We start from the raw sequence: 23,646 nt of genomic DNA, 5'->3' as shown, positions 1-23,646 counted from the left end.
TAACAAAAGTCCCCATAAACAATATTTTTGATCCTGTATTTGTGAAATATTATTCATGATCAAAATTGATTATATTAATTATATTTTGATTTAGAAATGGAAAAACTAGTTTCAGAATGCAACTGGTGAGCATGAAGACTCGTATATGAAACGTTAGAAATTTGTAATGATTAGAATTAACATTTGATATTAAATTAAATCTAAATATCAAACGGCAACTTCCTTTCTCTTATTCTGACATTATTAAATATTAAAAGACTTCCTTCTTTTATTATTAAATAAAATTAATTGTGATGCAATACTTCATATACAAGCTAAAGTCTAAAAAGTGCTAAGATTCTCTCTCTCTCTCTCTCTCTCTCTCTCTCTCTTTGAACACAAAACTTAATATCAGAAATATCGCTCAAGTAATTATTAATTATGGAATAATTTTTTCACACGTATTTCACTGAATTACATTTTAATATTAAACGAAGAATTACAATACAAAAATAGAAACTGTTTTTTGAGTGCGTTTATTTTTTCATATTCACATATTGTAATAAGCATCAAGTGCATTCTATTCAACGTTTATAAGTATCATCTGTCCTTGTTTAACATGTGATAAACAACAAAAATAAAATAATTTCAAAATGCTGTGAGCAATAAATGGAACACAGCTATCATATTTTCCTTGTTATCTATCAAATATTAAATAAGGATAAATGATGCTTACAATTAGTGCTATGAACGAACATACTCTGTTAAATTTACCCAATGATACAACCGTTCTATATAATAACAATCAATGACCTCTAAAAGTGATCCACCTTCTTGATCTTACGACGATTTTTGGCGCGTGTCTTTGACCGGTGCGGACGTGTCTGCGTCTAGTGTCGCATCGTGTGTTGCATCATCCACTCTTTTCAGACCATCCTTTTAAGTCATTATTTGACTCGCATTCCTATTTTAATTTCCTTCTATTTGCGCCTAATTCTCTTTGCTTATATTACTAGCGGTATTTTGAAAAAGTATAAGTGTCTCCCATGGGAGGCGGGCAGGGGGGTCCTCTCCTCCCCCTCTTCTGGTTTCTGCGAACGGTGTCACCCTCATTAGCGTTTCGGTTGAACAACACTTTGATGCTTTCACCAAGGAAATACTTGGAAATACAGGGCAATGAATGACACACGCGAGCAGATGGACATTACAATAGATCGCGCGGCCAAAAGAGCCAATGAAAACTCGGCATGAACACGCCAAACATCGCAATGGACCGGGCCCGAGCCCGGACAAGGCTGCTTCCGTTTCTGTCTCTGCCTCTCTATCCGATAATGCGGCTCAACAGGTTTCTCATAACCTCTCTGAAAATAGATATAGTCCGACTGATCGCGCGTCTTTTATTGTCCATGTACAAGTGAACAGTGATTGCATAACCGAGAGCGTGTTTGAAGTTTTAATGAAGAGATAAGTTGCTAAGGTAGTGCACTCGGGCATAGTATCTATGAAAAAGATCTCACGTGGCAAAATTTCAATTGAAATGCGCACTTATAAAATAGTTAATAACCTTGTGACTAATCCTGATCTCATCAAGGCAGGATATTCAATTTTTATTCCTATCTTTAAGATAATGCGCTCAGGTATAGGGCGTTCCGACTTCTGTAATCAGTACGGATCAGGAACTCAAATTAAATCTTAAATCTTCTTGTCCTATAACCGAAATTAAAAGACTTAACAGGTGTGTTGTTAAGGAAAGTTGTTAAGGATGTCGAATACACCCCTTCCACTTTAGTTAATCTTAAGTTTGCTGGGCAGATCCTCCCCAGGCAAGTATTTTTTTTCTACGATTCCAATGAAGTTTTAATTTCATTCCCATGAAGTTTTCCCTAGAGTCAAAACGTGTTTTTCCTGCTTCAGGATTGGCACATCCGAAAGTTTTGTAAGAGTCGACCGAGATGCAAGTTGTGTGGCAAGGATGTTCATAAAGAAGACGAGACATGTGAGAGGCAAAACCTCCCCTCCAAATGTATTAACTGCTTTGGAGACCATATCACCACGTCGACAAACTGCCCTCTCTTCATCAAGCAGAAAAAAGTATAAGACGATCGCAGCCACCGAAAATATCTCTCTTGCGGATGCCAGGAATAGGCTATCGTCTACTGACTCTCGATCTACTTTTCGATCCAGTACTGACTTAGGTAGTACGCGTAGCGTTCACTTTGCGAATGATGATTATCACAATTTCCCACTAAAGAATGGTAGCACCCCTCATTCGTTTGTCAGTTATGATAAATTTTCCCCTCTAGAAAATGCAGACATCTCTAGACAGTCGTACGCCAAAGTCTCTGCCAAGAGTTCAACCTCTCGTACCTCACCCGAACATCCTCGGTCTCAGTGTCAGGGAGCGGGTATTTCCCGTCCACAATCCCCTCCCCCATCTTCGTTGCGAAGCAATGATAAACTCAAGCAGGATCTCTCCAATGTCCGTGGCACTCCCTCTCGCAATACTAATAATACTAATTACTCTACGTCGTTGGAAGAAGCCAGGAGGGAATATTTGATATCTCCAAACGGCAGATCTCCCAATATATCGGGAGACGCCAAAAAATGTGCGAGAGCGCACCGCGCGGAAAAATTCGAGTGAGAGTTCGGCGCACGGCTGGTATGATGCACGACAGTAAAATCAACTCAGTTTCTTTGTAATTTAACAAAAGAATTTCTTTAATATATTCAGTTACAAAGTCAAAAGATATAATTAATTAAAGATCAGATTAACAGAATATTAAATGCGGTCACCTTTTCTAAATTGAGTTTGGAATCGCGGTGATGGAAAATCTCGGCGATTTTTCTCGGCACTTCTCGAAAGATTCGGTTTATAGCGATTTCACTAAACGGTTAGCACGGCGATTTTACGAAGCGAGATTATGACTCTAAGAACTCTAAGAACTTTTTGGAAGTAAGAAGGAGGACGGCGAGATCGAAGCATTTATTGCTTTCGGCCTGAGCTTTCCCTTTTGGGAAAAATCCAATAAAATTTTGCCACAATCGTAATTATTACGTGGCATTAGGTGTACAGAATTGATTGGCGCTTTGAATTCTTTTCTAGCGACGTTCAACGTAACAGTCATGCGCGGCAGAAAATCCGTGCGTGGGATTGGTGACAGCGCATGACGTATTCGTCAGAGCGCGGCGCTCGCGTGCGCGAATTGAATCGTTCTAGAACTTTCGATTGTCCGTTGCCGGTAACGACAGCTTGTTTGCGTGTAACGAATTGTTTTTAAAAAGAACAAAGAACGACGAATTCGATGATTTTAATGAGGATTAAGATCATGCTCGAGATGAAATCACGAGCTCAATTTATGCATGCGTTCAATGACAATTAATGTCGGTCGACTGAAAGAATTCTTGCTTTTCTTTCGAATTACCGATCTCGAACATCCCGCCCGCCTCGTCATCTCCGTGACGATATGTGTATAAGGTTACGTATAGAGATTACAAAAAAAACCGTAAACGCGAAAATAACATAACAAGCGATACAATACAATGAATTCGTGGAAGAACTTGAACCGTAAACGAGAGTTATATGACAAATAACATTGAAAGAATGATTCACGAAAATACGCGCGATCAATTCAAGCTCTTCTTTACATTTGTCGCATTAGCGTGATAAACGCGTTAGCCTCTTCTGGCAATAAAACTAATTTGACCAAAGGACGAGTTAATTCGGATGAGGCGGTTTTGACTGTGACCACCCGCACTACGCAGTCGTCTCCAGGATGTAGCTGCGTGATTCGCGCCAGAGGCCACTTATTTGGCGGCGAGAGCTCGGAGCGAATGATGCATAGCGAGCAAAGGGCGTGGGCACAGCGCTCACAAAGCGTTCATCGCCGTATTTATTTGTTTTAGCTCCAGGCCGTTCATCTCGAGGCGTTCTTCTTAGTCACGATCGAGCTAATTACTTACGAGGTAACTACTATCATGAACACGAGTGATGCCGGTTACATAGATGCGACCACATTTTTCATGATCTTCAAGCAATTCTTAAGTCATGTAGGACTCATATGTAGAACCGCACCCCCCTCGCTTCTACCAGCAGCCGATTGATTATAACGATCCGCGTATCTATTTTGATAATTATCAAACTGACCCTCCCGCTTTTTCTGATGATTGCGCTTATAATTATTACTAATTTTTCTCTTACTTCACTTTATATCACTTTTCGCTTTCATATTCTAGTTTTACTCATGTCTTTTAACAAGCCTGTTTCTATCGCTAATTGGAATTGTAGGGATTTACGGGGGAAGCTTCTGGAGATCCAAACCAATGATTACACATACGATCTCTAGTGTCTCCAAGAGACTACGAAGAGACCGAGAATATTCATTTATACTCGAACATCTTTAATTTTGTTAGAGGCGACATTCGCTGCCCCGACCAACGCGGGATAACTATTGCTATTAAAAAACCAATTCGTTTTGATCTTCTTGATCTCACTTATCTCGACCATCACTCAATCGAACTCATTAGTATCAAGCTTTACACTCAAGGTCCCTCCTTTGCCATTATTAACATATACAGACATCCGTCGTCACAAACTTCCATGGTTATCAAGGGCCTGGTTGATTGCGAATCAATCCCACGCCATCCTCCTAGGCGACTTCAACTTGCATAACGCAGCTTGGAATTGTTCGGTTACTGACTCCCTTGGCAAACGCCTTTTGAATTCTCTTGAGTTTGAATTGTCTTTGAATTGTAACCTTGTTATTTGCAACGACTATAAACCTATCCTTTTGACTCCTCCCAGTTCGCAAATATCGGTCATCGATTTTATTGTTGTAACGCCTTCCGTCCTGACTCTTAGTAACTGCTATATAGAATTCGACATCATTTCCAGCGATCACTTTCCTGTTGTCAATTTGGATACTCTCCCTTGCTTAAGAACTACATTTAAGTATAAAATTAAACTTAATTCTCTTCAAATGAAGGTCTTTATCCACAAGTTAACTTGTATTGATTTCGCCTTTATTTTAGCAACGAACGATTTTACTCAATACGATAATTTTGTAAATGAGATCAAAGGCCTTAAACTCTTTGTTTTCTCCTGAATCATGTACTCCGAAATCTAAACCGATGGTTGAGAAATGTCTCCCCCCCCCCCCCTCCTTGGTGGACCGAGGAACGTCAGGCTGCGGTCGACGCCAGACGCGAGGCAATGAAGCTCTGGAACCGCCAATCAAGCTCAGAGAACTATAACGCTTATAAACGCACTGCTTCAATATGCAGGGGCGTCCTCAGAAGAACCAAGAGAAGAAAATGGAAGGAACAGCTTTAACGCTCATATTCCATCAATTAAAATTTGGAGGTTGGTCAAAGCTTTTAAAAGCCGAAGTTTAGCTTTCATTATGCTATCAGTCGCTGTCGGCTGTACAAGAAAATGCGATTAATAAAATCTGTCCTCCCTCTTGTAGTCCTCTAGATGTCGCCTTACAGTGTAGCCTTCCTGAAGAGAACATCCTCACGCAATGCGAAAGCGCCAAATCTTTGGACAATCCTTTTACACTCCTTTTGAAGGAGTTGTCCCTAGCTATCGATTCAGCCAAAACTAGATCAGCTCCAGGAGCTGACCAGATCGACTATAACATTATTAAGAATTTAACACCTGATTGCCTTTCTGTGCTTTTACAAATTTATAATAATCTTTTCTGTCAAGGAATTTTTCCTGCCGAATGGAACAAGTCGATGGTTCTCATTCCCAAACCAAATGGTAATGGTGTCAGACCGATTTCTCTTCTCTCGTGCCTCTTGAAGATTATGGAGAAAATTATTTATCTGAGATTAAGGTGGTTTATTGAATCCAATGTCAAATTGCCGCTTAACCAAACAGGCTTTCGTCCCCAGAGTGTCTGTTCTGACAATCTTGTTGCCCTGACGAATTATATTCAGAGTGCCTTCATTAATAACGCCCTTACTATATGTGCGTTTCTAGACATCATTCAACAATGTGATTCCTTCCATCTTGATTGAAGATTTGCAACGTCTTGAGATTCCACCTAAAACTCCTGAGAAATGGGAAAAAGTAGTAGCCAGCGATGGACAATACTTTAATTAATCTGTTCATTCATTTGTTTTGAAATTTTGAACACAAAAAAACGGACCGAACTAATTTGTACTCCCAATATCTGGGTTCCTGGTCATAAAGGTATAACTGATAATGAAACTGTAGACCATTTCGCCAACGAGGCTGTTCTTAGTGGGCATCGGCCTAAATTTAAAATATTTCGAGACTTTTTTATGATCTCCAAGCAATCTCTCAACACTAAATTTCAAGCGTACTTAGACCATTGAGCAACATTTAAAGGGCAGCTGTATGACGACTTTCATAGAAATAACTCAGCTAAGCCTTGGTTTTATCATAAGACTCTAAAAAGAGAGGAGATTGTCACCATCTCAGAATTAGATCTAATCATTACAATCTAGCATTACAATCTAGCCTGCATCGCAAAAACATTGTTAACTCGCCTGCGTGCCTCTGTGGTGACCCAAAACAGGACATTAATCATTCTCTTTTATTGCAGATATTACTTTTACGCAGATATTTATTACGCAGATATTTATTGCTTTTATTACTTTGTATTCATAAATCGGCTAAACTTCGTGATTACTTGAAGAAATACTTCCCGCTTTATCCCATTAATATTCACTATGATTAACAATCCCCCCCTACCCTATGTCGTCTAATTACTGCATATCTTAAATCTTTAAACTTCAGTATCTGATTTCCATGAACATGCCTTTGTTTCAAGGGAGGGGTAGAAAACTCTGTTTCTCTCCTCTCCTCCCAGGCGGCGCCCTCGCCTGGTTACTTGTTTCAGCTACTAGGTTTACCCTGACCGGAATTACCGCTACTCCGCGGCAAGGGTCAATTAATATTGAACGAGAAGAAGTTGATCTTACGACTTTTATGTTGAGTTATAGCCACATTTGTTACGTCACACTATCTGCTCCATATATTTAGTAAGTTTATTTTTTCATTGATTTTAGTTATAAATTTCATTTTAATATATAAATCTCAATTGAGGACATAGCCAGGATGAACGTGTTTTGTTTCGGTATGTTGCATCATTTGTTTAATTTTTTTAAATTTCTGACGAAACTTGCCAAGTATGTGTTTTGCATACTCATACCGTGACTTCGCATTAATATTTTTAATAATTTTAATTCTCTGCGACTGCATTCTGTCATCCACTAACCACTTTGAATAAATAAAAATTTATACTTCGGTATATTCTACAAATTTTAACTTAATATATAATCGCAGTGAATAAAGCTAACATTACATACAAATTTTCAAGCGTGTTAATTGGTTGCAAGACAAAGATTCTCGGATCTCTCTATTCTATAGCCAATCAATAGGCTTGAAAAACGTCATACGACAAAAATAGATGAATGTAACATTAACCTTAAGATACATTTTCACGAGCCATTCAAATTGATAGTTTCAGCATCAAAAAGGATCACATGACCTAAATTAATTGTTATTCGTTCATTTTGATCACATGATCCTTTTTGTCTGAAACGATTAAAGTGAAGGCTTGTGAAAATGTACTTTAATGGAACACAGCTTCTATGAGATCGAGTTGCCGATAAAAATAAGAAAATTCATTTTATGACTTTGTTGGATTTTATTGTAGACTACGCATCGACATATAGAACGGACTATCGATGGTGGGGGCAGTGGTAGGGATAGAAATAGAGTAAAGTGAGAGATAGATAAATGGATGAACGTACTTTCTCAGTTTACTAAAGCCTGATTGGTTGCTGTTGATCCAGTAGTACTGCTTCAACCAATTGGAGCAGCATGGCCACGCTTCACCTCGGATCTACAATAGAGTTCTAAGTCATAAGAGTTTCTTAAGCCATAAGAAATGGACGAATCGATTATTCTTCTCAAATTTGATTGTAATTGATCAATTTCTTACGGCTTAAGACTTAAAACATTTATTATAGATCCGAACTTAGCCAGGATTTACAATAGAATTTTAAGCCTTAAGCCATAAGAAATGGACGAATCACAATTGTTAATGAGAGTGATTTTAATTAGAGATAAAGTACCTCAAATGATCATTTAGTAAAAAAATTAGGCAACATTTTCGGATTAATTCTATATTACTCACGTGGGATGTTTCTAACATCCCAACATTGTATTTTAATTTTCATTGTTTTCTTTGATGATTCACTATCAAATAAAGATCGATAATATTCTGTATGTCCTTTAAATAAAAATAAATGAAAAATTTTTTTATAAACTCTGAAACAATTTGACTAAATATAATACTATGTATGTATAAATAGCATTCATACATTTAACGAATTTATAAGATGGAGAATTTATAAACTATTATTTTTCATTTTCTTGAATTCCACCCTAAGAATTCCACGTAATGAAAGGTTAATATAAATAATACATTATATGTATTTCTTTGTGAAAGATATTTTTATAAACATGCAAGTATTTTATAAAAACTGGGTCGTTATTGTGTAAATCTAAAATAGAGAGATAAAATGGCAACTTATTCCTCTTACATTCGACTGTATTTGGTCAGTTTCTTACGGCTTAAGGCTTAAATCATTTATTATAGATCCGTACTTACTCCAACAAGTGCATTGGAGCTATGGTAGGAGTACGTTTGAATATGTTCGAACATGCGACACGTATAAATCTTATTCACCTTAATCCGGATCTACAATAGATATTTTAATAGCACTAATTGCAGTTGGTGTGAAACGCTTGTAATTAGTTCTGCTCTTGTTCCGCTATTTCGCTGCATGCGTAGGCATCCTAAGGGTGAAATCACACGGTGCGGAAAACGACTGCAGAATATAGAAATGCATCATTGAAACAACCAATTAGCGCTATTCGAAATAACACAGAATAACGTTGATTGATTGCTTCTATGACGCATTCTCTATTCCGCACCGTGTAATTTCACCCTAAGAATTACAACCGGTTGAAATTCGCCTTATTGAGAGATTGTGGATAAGTTTATTTATCATTTCCATTTCCGTTATGTAAGCCTAAAGCAATATCCTGATTGACTCATCAGCTTATGTTTACGTTTACAGTCACTGCGCAATTTTGTGTGCAATAGCTCTAAACGTTCTCAAAAATTGTTGGATTTACACTGGATCCGACGTGCGTCGTATGACGTTCTGCAACCAATCAGAAAACAGAATTTTATTTATTAATGGCCTAGTTTCCACCAAGGATTTAAACCGGATCAGAATGTAAGAACCAACTAACTACAGTCGAGTATTCTGTTACAATCGGATGACAGGGGAATGCTCGACTGTAGTTGGTTGGTTCTTACATTCTGATTCGGTTTAAACCCTCAATAAAAACTAGGCCAATGATGCGAAGCAAAATCCTATTTTCTTATTAGTTGCAGAGTATCGTACGACGCATGTCGGATCCAGTAAATCCAGCAAATGAACATCGAGCGTTAACATGAAAAGGCACCTTTACTTCCGATATTCCAAAAGACCAACGTCATTTCCCTTTCCTACATGGCAGCGAAAGCGAACTACATTACGGCAGTGCGACATTGACTAGTATGAAGTGATTGGAATATCACATATATAAGAACAAAGTCATCGGACGACTGACACGAGATAAACATACTCGTAACCCGTTTTCTTTACACCGATTTTGTTTTTCCTCATCATCAACTGAACGAAGTTTTAATCGAGGGTGATCCTGGTTGATCTGTGTAGTGTTTATCGCTCCCAACATGTACACACGAAGCAGACAAAGCCAGAACTACGGTAACGGTATGATTTTTCCAATAAAATATAAATTTCGGCCTATAGATCATCGCATGTCGCATTGTGTCGCATCATGTCGACGAAACGCAATAAGCGAAAGTGATTCCTTGCAAAGGGAAAAAAATCAATACCGCATACGTCGCCGGTTAGTGCGAAGATGGCGGTTTTCCGTGAACTTTCTTGTTAGCGCTCGTTGAGAACATGGCGCGACATCATGATTCACCGAATATGCTTGATGATCGTAAAGGACTATGCAATTTTTAAGTGCGCTTGGTTAATACAAATTCGGATACGAAAAATGTTTTTTTTTTTATTGAGAATTTATTGAATGAAATTCTTGTGATTCGAAATATTCTTATACTTTTATAATTTGGTATTAATAAATAATTTGATATTGCAGGACGAAATACGAATAATCCCCAAGGCCAGGGAGGTCAAGGAAATCAAGGAGGCCAAGGATCTTATACAATGCCTGTAAGTTTTCTTTTTCAATCTCTTTATTCTTATCTTATGATAATTTTCATGACGATATTCACATATATTTATAGGATGCAATCCACTTTTATGTTGCAAATGTTTTGAAGCATTCTTTGATTGGTCAATTCGTAAAATTCTTTCTTTTGATTGGTCTATAAAGCATTTACAGCGTTAAGTGGATCACATATCCATAGCAATATAAGATTTGTTCATGTCATATGTGCAACATGCTCCTACCATAGCTCCTATATATTCAAACGTGTTTATTAAAATGAGTTGAAGCATATGACATGAACAAACCTGTAAATAATTAAAGATGAGCAAGTTAGCTCTTAGTACACATAATTGGATCCACACATTTGCATCCTACATATTTCTTTAAAAAATCAGAAGCATCAAGTAATTATAGCATTTATATACAATATTTTTAAATATACAACTTTACAGATGATTCCTAAAGATGTTAAAGCATATTAAGAATTATCAATGTCTAGTTCCACCAATGTAGATTAACTTTAATATCCTTTTTAATTCTTAGACTAGAAAAAAATAAACTAGTTAATTAAAGTTAATCTATATTCGTAGAAGTGAGCATAAATAATTTTTTTATATTTGTTAAAATAATAAAAATTAATTTGGGAAACAAACAACCCATCGTGTGTTGTAAAACACCAGGAAATCATTGTGCGAACTAAGAGTTAATGCAAGTCAAATGCGATATAATTCTGATTTAAAATTATTTTATTATTGTAAATAGCCGTTGTTTTAAAAAAAAATAGGGATATAGACACTACCACACTTTTACAAAATTATTTTTCATTGCATATTAGGATAAAATCTTGGATGCTTTGGAAACTCTTGAAAAGATATGGAAAGAAAGCTTTAAAATATTATTATACATAATTAAAAAATCCTTATAGGTATAAATATATCTACTAATGCAGGAAATATAAACACTTCATGTTTCTTCAAATATTTTTGTCTTATAATCTCAATAGATTCAAATTTCCCCTCAATGCCGATATATTTATTTTATCATTCTGTATATATGATAATATATATATAGTAATATATAGAGCATATTAAGATGTGTCCAGATTATTGAGCCAAACTTGTGAGCATACATCTATGATGCATACTTACATCCATACCGTCTAGTCGAAGCCTAAAACAACTGCCTAGTCACAGCATGGACTGGATGAATTTAATATGGTATTCATTATGATGCGTATATATTTAATTATATAAAATACAATTAAGAATAAATCCCAGAAATGCTCACGAGGCTCAAAGCTCTTCTTTATAGCTTTATCTCTAAGTTCGGCTCAATAATTTGGACCCACTTTTATAACATACATAATACATTAAAGTTTGAACAAATTGATGAATTGCTCTCACATTTTTCTTATGTAAAAAATGATTATATTCAAGAGCATATTAAAATATGATTAATAATGCTTTTCTCACAAAATCTGATAATCTATACTTAAGAGTTAAATTATTCAATTTTTTGTACAAAGTATCCCGCACGTTTCATACGGAAAAATGACCCTGATCACATTGCTTCATTTTAAGGTTTTATTTCTTATAATTCTGAATAAATATTTCCATTGCCACATTCACATAAAATCAATAGATAAAAAGATATAGAGCTTTTTGAAATCACAGAATTTGAATGCCGTCATATCTCCTTAAGATAACTTGATGCTTTCTTTTATATGTAACAGATATACATACGCACATATTCTTGAATGTAATTTCGCGCGCATACACACACTTGATAACTGATAAAACATAAATTTTGCGCGAATTATACTTTGTCTTTAAAACGGTTGGTTATATATAATTATTATATTAATACATAATTAAGAATGGACAATCGTAATAGAATTCTGTATTACATATCGAGAGGATTTATGTTAAAAAAGCACTCCGATATGAAAGACGAGGACTCACGTTAAACAAATATTATATACCTATTACACATAAAAGAAAGCATCAAGTTATCTTAAGGAGGTATGGCGACACTCAAATTCTGTGACTTTAAAGCGCTATATATTTTTATCTGTTAATTTTATATGAATGTGACAATGGAAATATTTGTTCAGAATCATGAGACATATCTAAAAACGAAGCAATTTGAGAGTTATTTTTCTATATGAAATGTGCGGGGTCCTTTTATTTGAAAACAGATTTATTATAATTTTTTGATAATTAAAAGTGGATTTAATAATTCTTATAAGCTCTTACAAAAGCCCAAATTACTCATCGGTTGGAATTTAGATATTTTATTGATATATGCGTATAATTGATTGTATCAGGAGACACTGTAGTGACACTCAGCGCTAAGGCACAGCGATGAGACCAAATATACTTCTTAGTCTGTAGAAAGAAAAAATATTCCGTACTTCAATTTTATACAAATATGAAGAACAAATATTAATTTAAAATTTTATAACTTAATCATTCAAATAATATTTATCATTTCTCTATTTAATATATCTATCATAATATATATCTTAATATAATATCATATCTTTGATAAGATATTTATTTATTGTGTTATAAAATTGACTTTTCTATTATAATTTTGATTAGCATCATATTCATTATTATTCTTCAATATAAATACTTCAAAAAAATTAATTTTTATTTTACAATATATTATTGCTATAAATCTGCCTATGTAAAAATAAATATTTATATTTAATATAAATTTTAATTTATTTAAAAAAATAAAAAGTATTAAATATGTTATGCCAAATAGTTTATATATTTGAATTTAGTATATTATATAAATAACAAGCATTTTTGAGTATTAATTAAAAATATTGATTGCGAGTGAGATTGAAAAGTACAATAACATGCTTGTTTCTATACATAATTCAAATTCCATATGCTGTCGATAAGATTTCCAATTGCATGTACTAATTAGTGGTCCCTACTGTCCCTTTCCCTGCAACGCAGGTACTAGTAGCTATACAACAATACCTAGGAGGTGCATTCGACCAAAGACTAGGTCGTCAGTTACCCACATAGCATACCCTACCGTAGGCCGTTTTCTTGGTAGTTCGTGCTGAACTCGTGCCTAAGCAAATTTCATTCTCATAAAAATGCTGTATTATTATAAACATTTTATTTGCTGCATTAAATGCTTGATTTCTAGACATTTTGTTATATTTAAATTGAATAAGAGATCACATGGATCTTTTAATTTAAAATATTTACATTAAGATCCATAACATAATTTCATGGTATAATAATATTTTGTTGATCTCTTTTTACTTTTTAACATGTATTCTAAATTGATAATGGAGAGTATAATTTCCTCTTTTCTATTCTATAAATATCTACTATATAAAAAAATGCTGTTCATTAACAGCATATCTTTAATTCCACGAACTTAGCTCAGTCATGAGTAAAGAGACGTTGGCCACAGAGAGTAAAGGTAATGGTTGGTATGAGCTATAGGGGTAGCATTTAAATTATTTTAACATACGATACTAGACCTTGGTGGGGTAGCACAACCGTAGAGGTTCCTTGTGTAGCGGCGGCCCACCCTATGTTTTACAGTATAATACACAAGGAAGTTACCAATCATCGCAATCTACGTCCATTCAACAAAGCAATTATAAACAAGACAACGTACAAAACTCACAAGGATTCAAATCACAGCAGCAACAACAACAGCAGCAACAACCAACGCAAATGGCAGCAGCTGCATCAACACGGCCTGTACCAACTATAGCACCTACACAACAACTAAAACAACTTCAAAAACCTCCACCACAATTACAACAGCAACAAGGACAACAGCAAAAGTTACAAATGCAACAGCAGCAGCAACAACAGCAGCAGCAACAGCAGCAGCAGAAACTGCAGCAGCAGCAACAAGCACCACCGCAGCAAATAGTTATGCAACAGCAATCACAACAACAACAACAACAACAAGCGCCGAATCCACTTCCATTGCCACAACGATTGAAACCGATTTTAAAACATACAACAGTAAGTGCACAATCCACTGTTGGACAAACTGCTGCTCCTCAGCCTTTGATTCCTCCGAACGCATCTAATAACAATTCTGAGACGGATGACAAGCCTGAGAACATGGATGTTGACATGCAAGATGCTCAACCAAGATGGCGAAGGAAGATACCTGGATGTAAGTACTTACAAATAAGATAGAAATGCACTATTTTGTATATCTTTGTAATCTCTTTCGAATTTGAATATTTAGAACAATAATATAAAAGTAATTATAACAAAAATATATTATCTTATAATGCTCTAATGCAAGTTATTTACACACATAAAGTTTTAACAGATTTTGATAACTTTTTGTGATACATTATTATACATAAATGTTTAATTGTAAAGTTATGTAACATTGTAAAAAATCTTATGAAACCTAACTATAATGCTGGTTCTCTACATTAGTCGCATCGTAGCGTTGCAAGCGATCCAATCAACGTCAAACTAGCTCGACTCTTGACCGCAACGCTTGCGATACGCTTGCGACATGATACAAATAATGTAGAATCAGCTTTAGAATAAATAAATCAAGGAATTTGTGATTAAAAGAAAATGAGAATTGCTTTAATATTCATAATAAGATAGGGTAGGATTTTTTCTCGCGTTTATGTTTTTGGACAGCGCATGTACATGTATGTATATACATATGTTATTTAAAAATTGTGCTTGTGCTCTGAAGAAGCAATCATGATTGTGTAATGTAATTATAGATCCAGCACACAATAGAAGGAATTAGGAATAAAGAATAAACAATTTCAATCTATCGGAAATCGTGTATTCCGATGTATCCGATTTCTGATAGGTTAAAATTGTTTGTTCCTTATTCCTTCTATTGTGCCATAAGCACGTCAACAAAGAGATATTATTTGCTATCGTAGATTTTCGAATTACTTTAAAGTCAATGGAAAAGTCCTACTCTATCCTATAAAATTAAATATTGGTGATGACATTTCACTGCGCAAATTTGAAGATTCGGGAGCATTGAATGATCTTGACTCAATTATACTTGAGCGTAGACTCCTGTAATCAATGTGAAGTTGTTTACTGATACGTAAATTAAATTTTAATTCATATTATATTATATGTACATATATTACTAATGTAACAATTTTTATAGTTAAAGTAAATAAAAAATTAAAACGTCTTCGTATGAACCAACGTCTAAGGAAAACTCTACAACCCAAAAATGCAATCATGGTATTAAATGAAATGAAAGCTGGAGTCCAATTTACATTCCCTGAAACACAAGGACCCATGCCGAACTCGCTTTATCTTGTTCATGCTGAGGTAATTATTTTATTACTTTAATTATTTAGATTTTCTTCTGATTCTTACAAAAGAGAGATGTTACTTAATATAATATGATGCTTAATATGTAATACGATGTAAATCTCATCTTTAAAATACTTTAATAACATTTATTTATAGCTTGATGGTAAAACTTACGTTGGGCAAGGATTATCTAAACCACTTGCTCGCCAAAATGCAGCTGAAAATGCATTAAAAGCTTTATTACTTGAAAAAATGACAGCAGCATCTATGAAAGCGCGTCTAGATGCTGAATCAGATGGACAAACTACTAATACCTCTATGGATGAAATAAAAGAAGAAAATAATGATGATAGCATCACTATGGATACAAATTCTGAAGATGAGATTCCATGGAGTTCATTGGCCAGTTTTGCTCTTTATAAACTCTTTCTTGAATGGCATAATCAAGGAACATCAGTTCCAGTCCCACGACCTGGTTTACCAAATGCAAAAGGAATTAAGAAAGAAAGTCCTAATCCTAAAACTTCTACTCAAAAGGAACTTCCACCCAATCCTACTAATATACATCCAGTTATGTTACTGAATCAAATGAGACCTGGACTAACATATACAGAGCTCAGCCGTGTTGGTAACCCACCGAATACGATGTTTACTTTGGCTGTTGAAATTTGTGGAATCGAATATTCAGGAACAGGTATGTATATATTCTGCGAATGTATATATTATGAACTATTGTTGCTATTATTAATAAATAATTTTTATATTTATTCCAGCTAAAAACAAAAAGGATGCGAAGAAAGCAGCAGCTAAAGCAGCATTACTGGCATTATATAACTTAACTTATCCGGAAGATGTTAGTAAGCAGGATTTAATGGCAATTGGTTAAAGTAAATATCTTACATTTCAATATACTTTTCAAAATGTAATGTATGTTATACACAGGTTTTTTTATTTGATCTTTATCATAAAATATCAATAATTATTTAGTGATTTGATGACACTGCTACTTGTATTATTTACCCATGCTGACAATCTTGAATTTTTTGGCGTAATGCTTTGCAATTTATCTTCCTAAATATAATAAATGTAATGAAAGTTATTACATGGTTTTATATATCAAACTATAAATACACATATTGAGCCACATGATTAAAAAAGACTTAATTAAATTCACACCTAATTTCTTACGATATTATTTTCTCTGTGTATATACAATTTAGTTTTCAGGAAAATACTATGTAACAAATGATTTATATGTATGAAAAATTAAGTATTTATACATAAAAATGATTAAATCAATCTTTAATAATTATGCACGAATCTAGACAAAAAGGGCTATTATCTTGGAAATTATAACAAAATTGTATGGCAAAATACCACAGAACTATCTTGATTTCTCTTGACAATACTTACGAGAAAGGTCCTACGCGTCAAATTATAGCTGTCATTGTTATCAAGAAAACTAGCCCAACATTTAAATCTATGCGAAATTTTTTTGTTGAAGAATATATATATATATTTTTCATAAACAAATTTACAATTATACAGGGTGTCTCTTAAGATGGGTCGGGGCTACATTGGGGGTGGATCATAGGGAACAAAAAATTCTTGTACCATTTTGAGATACTCGCTTTTTTAATTAGAAAAGAAAAGCAGCGGCGCGCAGAGAGGGGGAAAAAGCACTTCGTCGCCGAATTCACGCTGCGCGGCTTAATCGCATATTGGCTTAGACATTTTCTTTTCTAATTAACAAAAACTCAGCAAATATCTCAAAATGGTATAAGAATTTTTTGTTTCCTTTGATCCATTCTTCATCCCCAATGTGACCCCGACCCATCTTAAGAGACACCCTGTATAATACACAATTCAGATCTGTTCAAAACTTGATTCATGAGAGCTCAATGCTTCTCCCTCTTCATTATTTTCGTCGAACAAGACAGATAGAAGTTAAAAAAAGATAGACTAGATAGTTATTGGACAGAACTCTAGCGATTTTTTTTTGTTTTTTTCCCCTTCCCGTTTAACTCGAGACGATATAGGAGAGGCTCGCAAGCTTAGACAGGTCTGAATTATATGTATTAAATGTATAATTATTTATACTATATTATTTATTAATTATATATACATAATTAATATGATTATCCAAAAAAATTTATATTTGATACATTACTTAATAATTTTCGGAATGCTTACGGAAAAAATAATATTATAAGAAGTTAGACATTAAATTATTTAACATCAGTTATACAAATATGATGGTATAATGGGTAATAAAATACACGTTAGAATTATTTGTAGCTCATATTTAAAGTATTCTTTAGTAAACATATCTTTACATAATTTCATTTAGAATTTTAAAGAAAACTTTTACTGCAAGTAATTTACATCACAATAGCAAAGTGTACTTCACAATTTAATAAGCAAATAACTATAATCAAATTACAATTTTTATTATAATCATGTGTTAATTATTGCAATAATAATGGTTACGTAATCCATGACTGCATTACATAGTGTTAAATATACTGTTAAGAAAACAGTATTGTAACGAATGTATTAAACATTTAATGTATTCAATAAAGTATCATAACTTTACAAATGACATATATTCATTTTTTATACATGATTTATGTATAATTACACATTTTGGAATATTTAATTATGTTAATTATGTTGCAGTGAATTATATTTGCAAGACGTTATACCAAAATAAATTACATATAAATGTAAATTAAGAAATAATTCGCCTTTGTCTTCAATGATTTCTTATAAATACATGTATATATACATGATGTAAAGAAACACATTAGTTCCTTTAAAGAATACAGACAAAATAGATAATTTATTTAAATAAGCATATATATGAATTTATGACTTTTACTTATAAACATAAATTTTAAAATTATTTTTGCCATACATTTAATGCATTTTGTATGATATTATTTCAATTCAAATCATGTAATGTGTCTTGCTTTCTTAATAATGTTGTGTATATGTATACCTAGGCAACGGTTGTTATAGCGACAATTGCCAAACAATGCATTCTGCATTGTTGTACATATTCATCAGGTGCAATGGAATGTTAATATATACTTGCAATTAATATTGTCAAATAATGCACACATTAAAATTAGTAATGATAGGACCAACTGAGGTAAGATTTATCCATTTATCAATTGAATATGTATATTTAAAAAAAATATGAAAATGTTATATTACCAGATTTTGTTAAAATTATGCAAATCTTAAATATGTATAAGGTGTCCCGTCATTATTGACAAAGTGCTCTTGTATAAATAGAGCGGACTAAACTGATTCGAAATGCTCTATAATTTTGCAATTTTCACAATAGTTGACAAGATATTACTAAAAATCATCGAATATTTCAATAATTTTTTATTCGAGTATTATAAACTTTACAGAAAAATAATAAGTGATAAAAATTGTTTATTTCCTTCTCGTAGAGTTCTGAGAATTTTTTCATACTGTTTAATATCGAATTTTCTCATATTGATAAAAATAGTTGCCAATAAAAAATGCAGTACTAAAAAGTTGATAAAAAGTTATGAAAAAATTCTTTGAGAAAGAAAATAAACAATTATAAAGAGCTCTATGAGAAGAAAATAAACAATTTTTATCACTTGTTACTTTTCTGTAAAGTTTATAGTACTCGAATAAAAAATTATTGAAAACCAATATTCGGTGATTTTTTGTAATTAATATCTTGTTAACTATTGCGAAAATTACAAAATGGTAAAGAACTTTTCAATTCGTGCACATACATATATATTTATTTAGAGCGGAAAAACTACAATAGCGAATTTCCTGGCAGAGGCTACGGAAATTTCATATGATTATCGTCCAACTCAAGGTGTCCGAATATTAGAATTTGAAATTAACGATATTGAAGTGAAAAATGAACGCATTTCGAGAGATCTCGAGCTGTGGGACTGCAGTGGAAATCACAAGTAAATAACATCATACATGTTTTTACAAAATTGAGAAAAACAAGAAATTGTAGAAATATTTTCAACAGGTTTAAAAATTGCTGGTCAGCTATACGTAAAGATGTAGACGGCGTAATCCTGGTATATAATGCAAAAATGCAAGATTCTTCAAAAAAATTGAAAGAATATTACGATTATTTTGTTAGCGGAGCTAAATTAGGGCCAAATTGTTGTGTAATATTCTTTTTTGATCCTGATAATACTACATCAAGCGTATCGAAAATTATTTGTAAGTATTTCAATAATAATCTAATTCTAACAAAATTTCAATTTCTAAATAGATTTTCTATTTTCCAAATTTCAAATAAATCCTGTATATAAATTAATTTTTTAATTATTGTATGTGTTTAAGCATCTAGTTTTTCTAATGTCTCTCATGTCAAGTGCAATGTGGATGATGGTGGTGACAAATTAAAGACTGATTTTCGATTGTTTCTAAGTGCCCTAATAATAAAGCTACATGAAGATAAAGAAGAAAAACTGATAATGAGTGATAATATATTATTTGCTAAATAATATTTTTATTTTTTTTTTGTAACAAGTAATAATAAAAATAGTATTCTTATTAATATCCATTTCTGTTATTCAATTATCAATATTTCTCTCATCATTGCGCATCAATATCCGAATTATAAATTGTATATCAGAGAATAAGTAAATGTTATTTATCAAAAAGCCTGTAATTTGTTTAAATCTTGTGTTAGTTCTTTCCATGCTCTTTCTACTTGTACTAAGGTTCTTTCATAACTCCACAAAGTACATATAACAACATTGGCTTCCTTAACTTGCTCCATGGTACTTGGTTGCGTGTTAATTCGTAATTTTGCTGCTTCTTCAGATAATCCATTTCTATTCATAATTCGTTTTATAGCCTACAAATACATTTAACATGGATTTATAAAAAGATTTATGTTATATAAATTATAAAAATATTTTGTACATATTTAAATATAAAATAAGAAATTTGAAATAATATAATAGTTAAATAGATTCTTATTAGTATATATACATATACTAGGCAAAATATAATTTATCTGTAAGACATAGAGTCTAACCTCATTTTGTGGTATAATACAAGTCCAAATTTCGCTGCATTCATTTTGCCATTCAGCTTGAATTAAAACTGCTGCTTCCAGTACAATAATATTACGATGCTTGTAAAAAAGATTTTCTATTTCTTTTTTAGCTTCTTGCAGAATTAAAGGCCAAATTAATTTGTTCAACTTTTCTAATTGTTCCTACATAAAATACTTTTTATGAAATAACATATGTAATAAATATTATGGAATATGAGATCAAATACCTTATTATTAAACACAATGTCACCAAGCAACTTTCTATTTATAAATCCATCTGAGTCGAGAATAAAAGAACCAAAATGTTCAATTATTTTATGAAAGCAATCTGTCCCTGGTAAATACAAGTTATGAGCTAATTTATCACAATTTACAAGACCAGCGCCGAGTTGTTGCAATTTTTCAGCAACTGAAGATTTTCCACTTGCAATACCACCCGTTAAACCAATGACGTAAGGTCTTAAGATTCTAGGTCTTAAGATTTTACTTTCACTCTAATAGAAGAAATAGATTATTAAATTATATAACAAAATTAATGCAATTTAAATAAAATTATATATAGAATTATATATAGAAATTTCATATGAAAATTATTTTATAATTTTTTGTATTGTATTGTAAATATTCAGTAGAAAAAACCTACAGGATCTTTAAGCCTTGTGCCAAGTAATCGCATTCTGCGATTACTAGAACTAATTTTGGCCTCTTCATGTTCTTCATGATCCTCATCACCTGCTAACTCTACTACATGCATATCCAATTTGTTTAAATCTTTTTGCAAACGTAATTCATTGATTTTATCACCACCACGTTTTGTTTCTTCACTTACAACTATCATCTCTAATGTTGGATCTTCTTTAGTAGGTCCATAAATGTCGTTAATAGGAACAACATTGTATGATAATGATGAATCTACATCTTCCAAAAAATCTTCAACTTTTGTTATTCTTTGTGTACAGGATTGTATAAGTTCCCACAACACTTTGCCTAAAAATATTTATTTAATTTCTAAGTATACCACTGTATAATATTAGATATGATTAAGTCACAGTTTTTCCTATTCCCAAATTATTCAAAAACATGATTATAGATTATAAAATAAATCAATTTAAGCTAAGTAAGAATTATAAGAAAATTTGTTACCAGTAATCATATTAATATCTGTCACACCAACAGTAAGTTTTTCTGTACAACGCAATACAGCCTCACTTAACATAATCTTATGACCATTGTGCAATCGATCAAATGTACCACCTAGTATTACATTCTTGTAAGTTTTCATTTTCTGAACATCACATTCTACATTTTTACAACAGTTCAGATTTGTACTACATATGTAGTTAACAAAGTGGTAATTCAGCGACTTGTTTGCTAAATGGCCCTGTATGAATGTATCTGCCTCTTCTTTACTGCACTTTTGATCAAAAATCACTACTTCTACAGGTTTTTTGGTATTTATAATAGATCTATTGGGATATTTCAAGTTGGTGAGTAAAACACGAATATCAATACAAGAAGAAATTGTAGAAGTACTTTTGTATATGTCAATGATCTTCTTAGAATATTCAGGATCTCTTTGTTGCAAAGTTGTAGGCTTATAATTTCCTGCAAAAATATTCTTTCCTGGAAGATATTGAATGTACAATGTCTCTAAAACATGTTTCTGGATTACAAACAGCAATCCTTTCATTTTTGCAGGATTTGTTAGAACTAATAGACCAGTATTTGCCATATCGGAACAGATGTATTAAGATTATTTTTATTTCTAAAATGCACTTTTCTAATATTTCAATTCACGATTAATTCATTAATCTTAGTGAATAATGAACAAATCACAATTAATTTTTTTCCAAACCTGATGTTAGTTTCAGGGTAGTATTTTATGATATAGCAATTATTACTAGAAGATACAATAGTCTAGATCTAGACGTTAATCATAGTTCTAATTAGTTCTAATATGCGCAAATATTAAGCGTAAATTTACGTAAACTTTTGAAATAATTTTATTTATCAAACAGTTGAATAGAATCAGTAGGAATGACTTTTTCTTCTCCTCGATTTTTATTGGTCCATTTTCCGGAATGATTGGATACACGTGTCAATATAGCAGAAGTGACGAATTCTTCTTTTATTAATGAAGTGCATTCATGATGTAAAAAAACAAGATGTATCACTGGCCTAATTTTCACCGAGAGTTTAAACTGGATCAGAATGTAAGGGCCATTCCACACAACTTGTATAGCCGCACAATAAGTGCATAAAGAAAATCATCCAATCGTATTTTATGTTTGAAATTTATGACAGAAATGTGATTGGATAATTTTCTTTATGCATATGATTATGCGACTATGCAAGTTGTGTGGTATGGCTCTAAGAACCAACCAACTATAGCCGAGCATTCCCCTGTCGTTCGATTGTAACAGGGGAATATTCAACTGTGGTTGGTTCTTATGCTGAATTCACACTCGACGTCATTGATCATATTGGCTGCGGTGCTGTCAATGCCAGTATGACAGTCAATACGGTGATAAGGGATAATGCATCATTTATCTTGATTAACATTCGATGAGCAATAAGAATAAATAATGCATCATCATGTGTAAAACGAAATGCACCCAAGATTCTAATCCAGCTAGCAATCCAATAGGAAAACAAGCACCGTATGCCGCAGGCTTTAAAGGCCGCAGCACAGACTTTTGCATAACACGTAGTGCATAAGCGAATCAACTAATCAGAATCTTTCCTTTCTTCCAATTCCATGGAAAAGAAGAATTTCGATTGGTTGATTCCTTTATGCACTATGCATTATGTTAAGCAAGAGTCTGTGCTGCGACCATTAGTCGAACTTCACACGCCATATTTGAATGACACAAGTCGATACAAGCACCGACGAGATATTATTAAAGACCGTTGACTCTGAGCAAATTTTCGGCGATATAAAAAGGGCCTCAAGGGCCCGGAGGTAATTGAAGAACGCTGAC

At 33.0% G+C, this 23,646-nt stretch overlaps 4 protein-coding genes across 16 annotated transcripts; 3 read left to right on the top strand and 1 right to left on the bottom strand.

The window, feature by feature from the left end:
• The first annotated feature begins 1,304 nt into the window (after positions 1–1,304).
• Positions 1,305–9,805, top strand: LOC105154634 (RNA-directed DNA polymerase from mobile element jockey). 4 transcript variants are annotated; one of them, XM_011070293.2, is made up of 5 exons: positions 1,305–1,802; positions 1,894–2,174; positions 2,283–5,338; positions 5,445–6,990; positions 9,423–9,805. In XM_011070293.2, exons 2-3 carry the CDS (start codon positions 1,952–1,954, stop codon positions 2,618–2,620), a joined length of 561 nt encoding a protein of 186 aa, XP_011068595.1. In that variant the 5' UTR covers positions 1,305–1,802; positions 1,894–1,951; the 3' UTR covers positions 2,621–5,338; positions 5,445–6,990; positions 9,423–9,805. The 4 variants fall into 4 exon arrangements, with proteins under 4 accessions (XP_011068595.1, XP_087260006.1, XP_087260010.1 ...); XM_087403880.1 differs by lacking the exon at positions 9,423–9,805 and adding an exon at positions 7,668–8,375; XM_087403884.1 differs by lacking the exon at positions 1,305–1,802 and having other exon boundaries at positions 2,034–2,174; positions 6,819–6,990; positions 9,417–9,805.
• LOC105154636 (double-stranded RNA-specific editase 1) lies at positions 9,657–18,181 on the top strand. 9 transcript variants are annotated; one of them, XM_087403876.1, is made up of 6 exons: positions 9,657–9,798; positions 10,199–10,272; positions 13,951–14,440; positions 15,428–15,597; positions 15,739–16,276; positions 16,356–18,181. In XM_087403876.1, the coding sequence occupies exons 1-6, from the start codon at positions 9,765–9,767 to the stop codon at positions 16,466–16,468; spliced, it is 1,419 nt and encodes a 472-aa protein (XP_087260002.1). In that variant the 5' UTR covers positions 9,657–9,764; the 3' UTR covers positions 16,469–18,181. The 9 variants fall into 9 exon arrangements, with proteins under 9 accessions (XP_087260002.1, XP_011068598.1, XP_087260000.1 ...); XM_011070296.2 differs by having other exon boundaries at positions 13,849–14,440; XM_087403874.1 differs by having other exon boundaries at positions 9,664–9,804.
• Positions 18,182–18,330: 149 nt separating this feature from the next.
• LOC105154637 (intraflagellar transport protein 22 homolog) lies at positions 18,331–20,264 on the top strand. Of its 2 annotated transcripts, none has more exons than XM_011070300.2 (4): positions 18,331–18,736; positions 19,381–19,550; positions 19,619–19,818; positions 19,942–20,264. In XM_011070300.2, exons 1-4 carry the CDS (start codon positions 18,698–18,700, stop codon positions 20,103–20,105), a joined length of 573 nt encoding a protein of 190 aa, XP_011068602.1. In that variant the 5' UTR covers positions 18,331–18,697; the 3' UTR covers positions 20,106–20,264. The 2 variants fall into 2 exon arrangements, with proteins under 2 accessions (XP_011068602.1, XP_087260005.1); XM_087403879.1 differs by having other exon boundaries at positions 19,604–19,818.
• Ppat-Dpck (Bifunctional Phosphopantetheine adenylyltransferase - Dephospho-CoA kinase) lies at positions 20,091–22,892 on the bottom strand. Its single transcript, XM_011070301.2, has 5 exons — positions 21,809–22,892; positions 21,309–21,652; positions 20,893–21,159; positions 20,645–20,827; positions 20,091–20,461 (listed from the first exon to the last, which is right to left on the bottom strand). The coding sequence occupies exons 1-5, from the start codon at positions 22,395–22,397 to the stop codon at positions 20,258–20,260; spliced, it is 1,587 nt and encodes a 528-aa protein (XP_011068603.2). The 5' UTR covers positions 22,398–22,892; the 3' UTR covers positions 20,091–20,257.
• Between the last annotated feature and the right edge of the window lie 754 nt (positions 22,893–23,646).

This window comes from Acromyrmex echinatior, chromosome 3, assembly GCF_024713525.1.
Source record: "Acromyrmex echinatior isolate Ae372 chromosome 3, ASM2471352v2, whole genome shotgun sequence".
Lineage (NCBI taxonomy): Eukaryota > Metazoa > Arthropoda > Insecta > Hymenoptera > Formicidae > Acromyrmex > Acromyrmex echinatior.
Note: the sequence above shows the minus strand (reverse complement) of the source record. Positions and strands in the feature narration are given on the sequence as shown.

Coding starts and splice junctions, on each gene's coding strand:
- LOC105154634 (XM_011070293.2), top strand. CDS start 1,952: ATGTTCATAAAGAAGACGAGACATGTGAGAGGCAAAACCTCCCCTCCA. Junction 2,175..2,282: donor TCGATCCAGTACTGACTTAG/GTAGTACGCGTA, acceptor TTTCCCCTCTAG/AAAATGCAGACATCTCTAGA.
- Ppat-Dpck (XM_011070301.2), bottom strand. CDS start 22,397: ATGGCAAATACTGGTCTATTAGTTCTAACAAATCCTGCAAAAATGAAA. Junction 21,653..21,808: donor AGATATTAATATGATTACTG/GTAACAAATTTT, acceptor AAATATTTTTAG/GCAAAGTGTTGTGGGAACTT. Junction 20,462..20,644: donor GTATTATACCACAAAATGAG/GTTAGACTCTAT, acceptor ATGTATTTGTAG/GCTATAAAACGAATTATGAA.
- LOC105154636 (XM_011070295.2), top strand. CDS start 9,765: ATGTACACACGAAGCAGACAAAGCCAGAACTACGGTAACG. Junction 10,273..13,848: donor AAGGATCTTATACAATGCCT/GTAAGTTTTCTT, acceptor TATGTTTTACAG/TATAATACACAAGGAAGTTA. Junction 15,598..15,738: donor TTTATCTTGTTCATGCTGAG/GTAATTATTTTA, acceptor ATTTATTTATAG/CTTGATGGTAAAACTTACGT.
- LOC105154637 (XM_087403879.1), top strand. CDS start 18,698: ATGCACACATTAAAATTAGTAATGATAGGACCAACTGAG. Junction 18,737..19,380: donor TAATGATAGGACCAACTGAG/GTAAGATTTATC, acceptor ATATTTATTTAG/AGCGGAAAAACTACAATAGC. Junction 19,819..19,941: donor AAGCGTATCGAAAATTATTT/GTAAGTATTTCA, acceptor TATGTGTTTAAG/CATCTAGTTTTTCTAATGTC.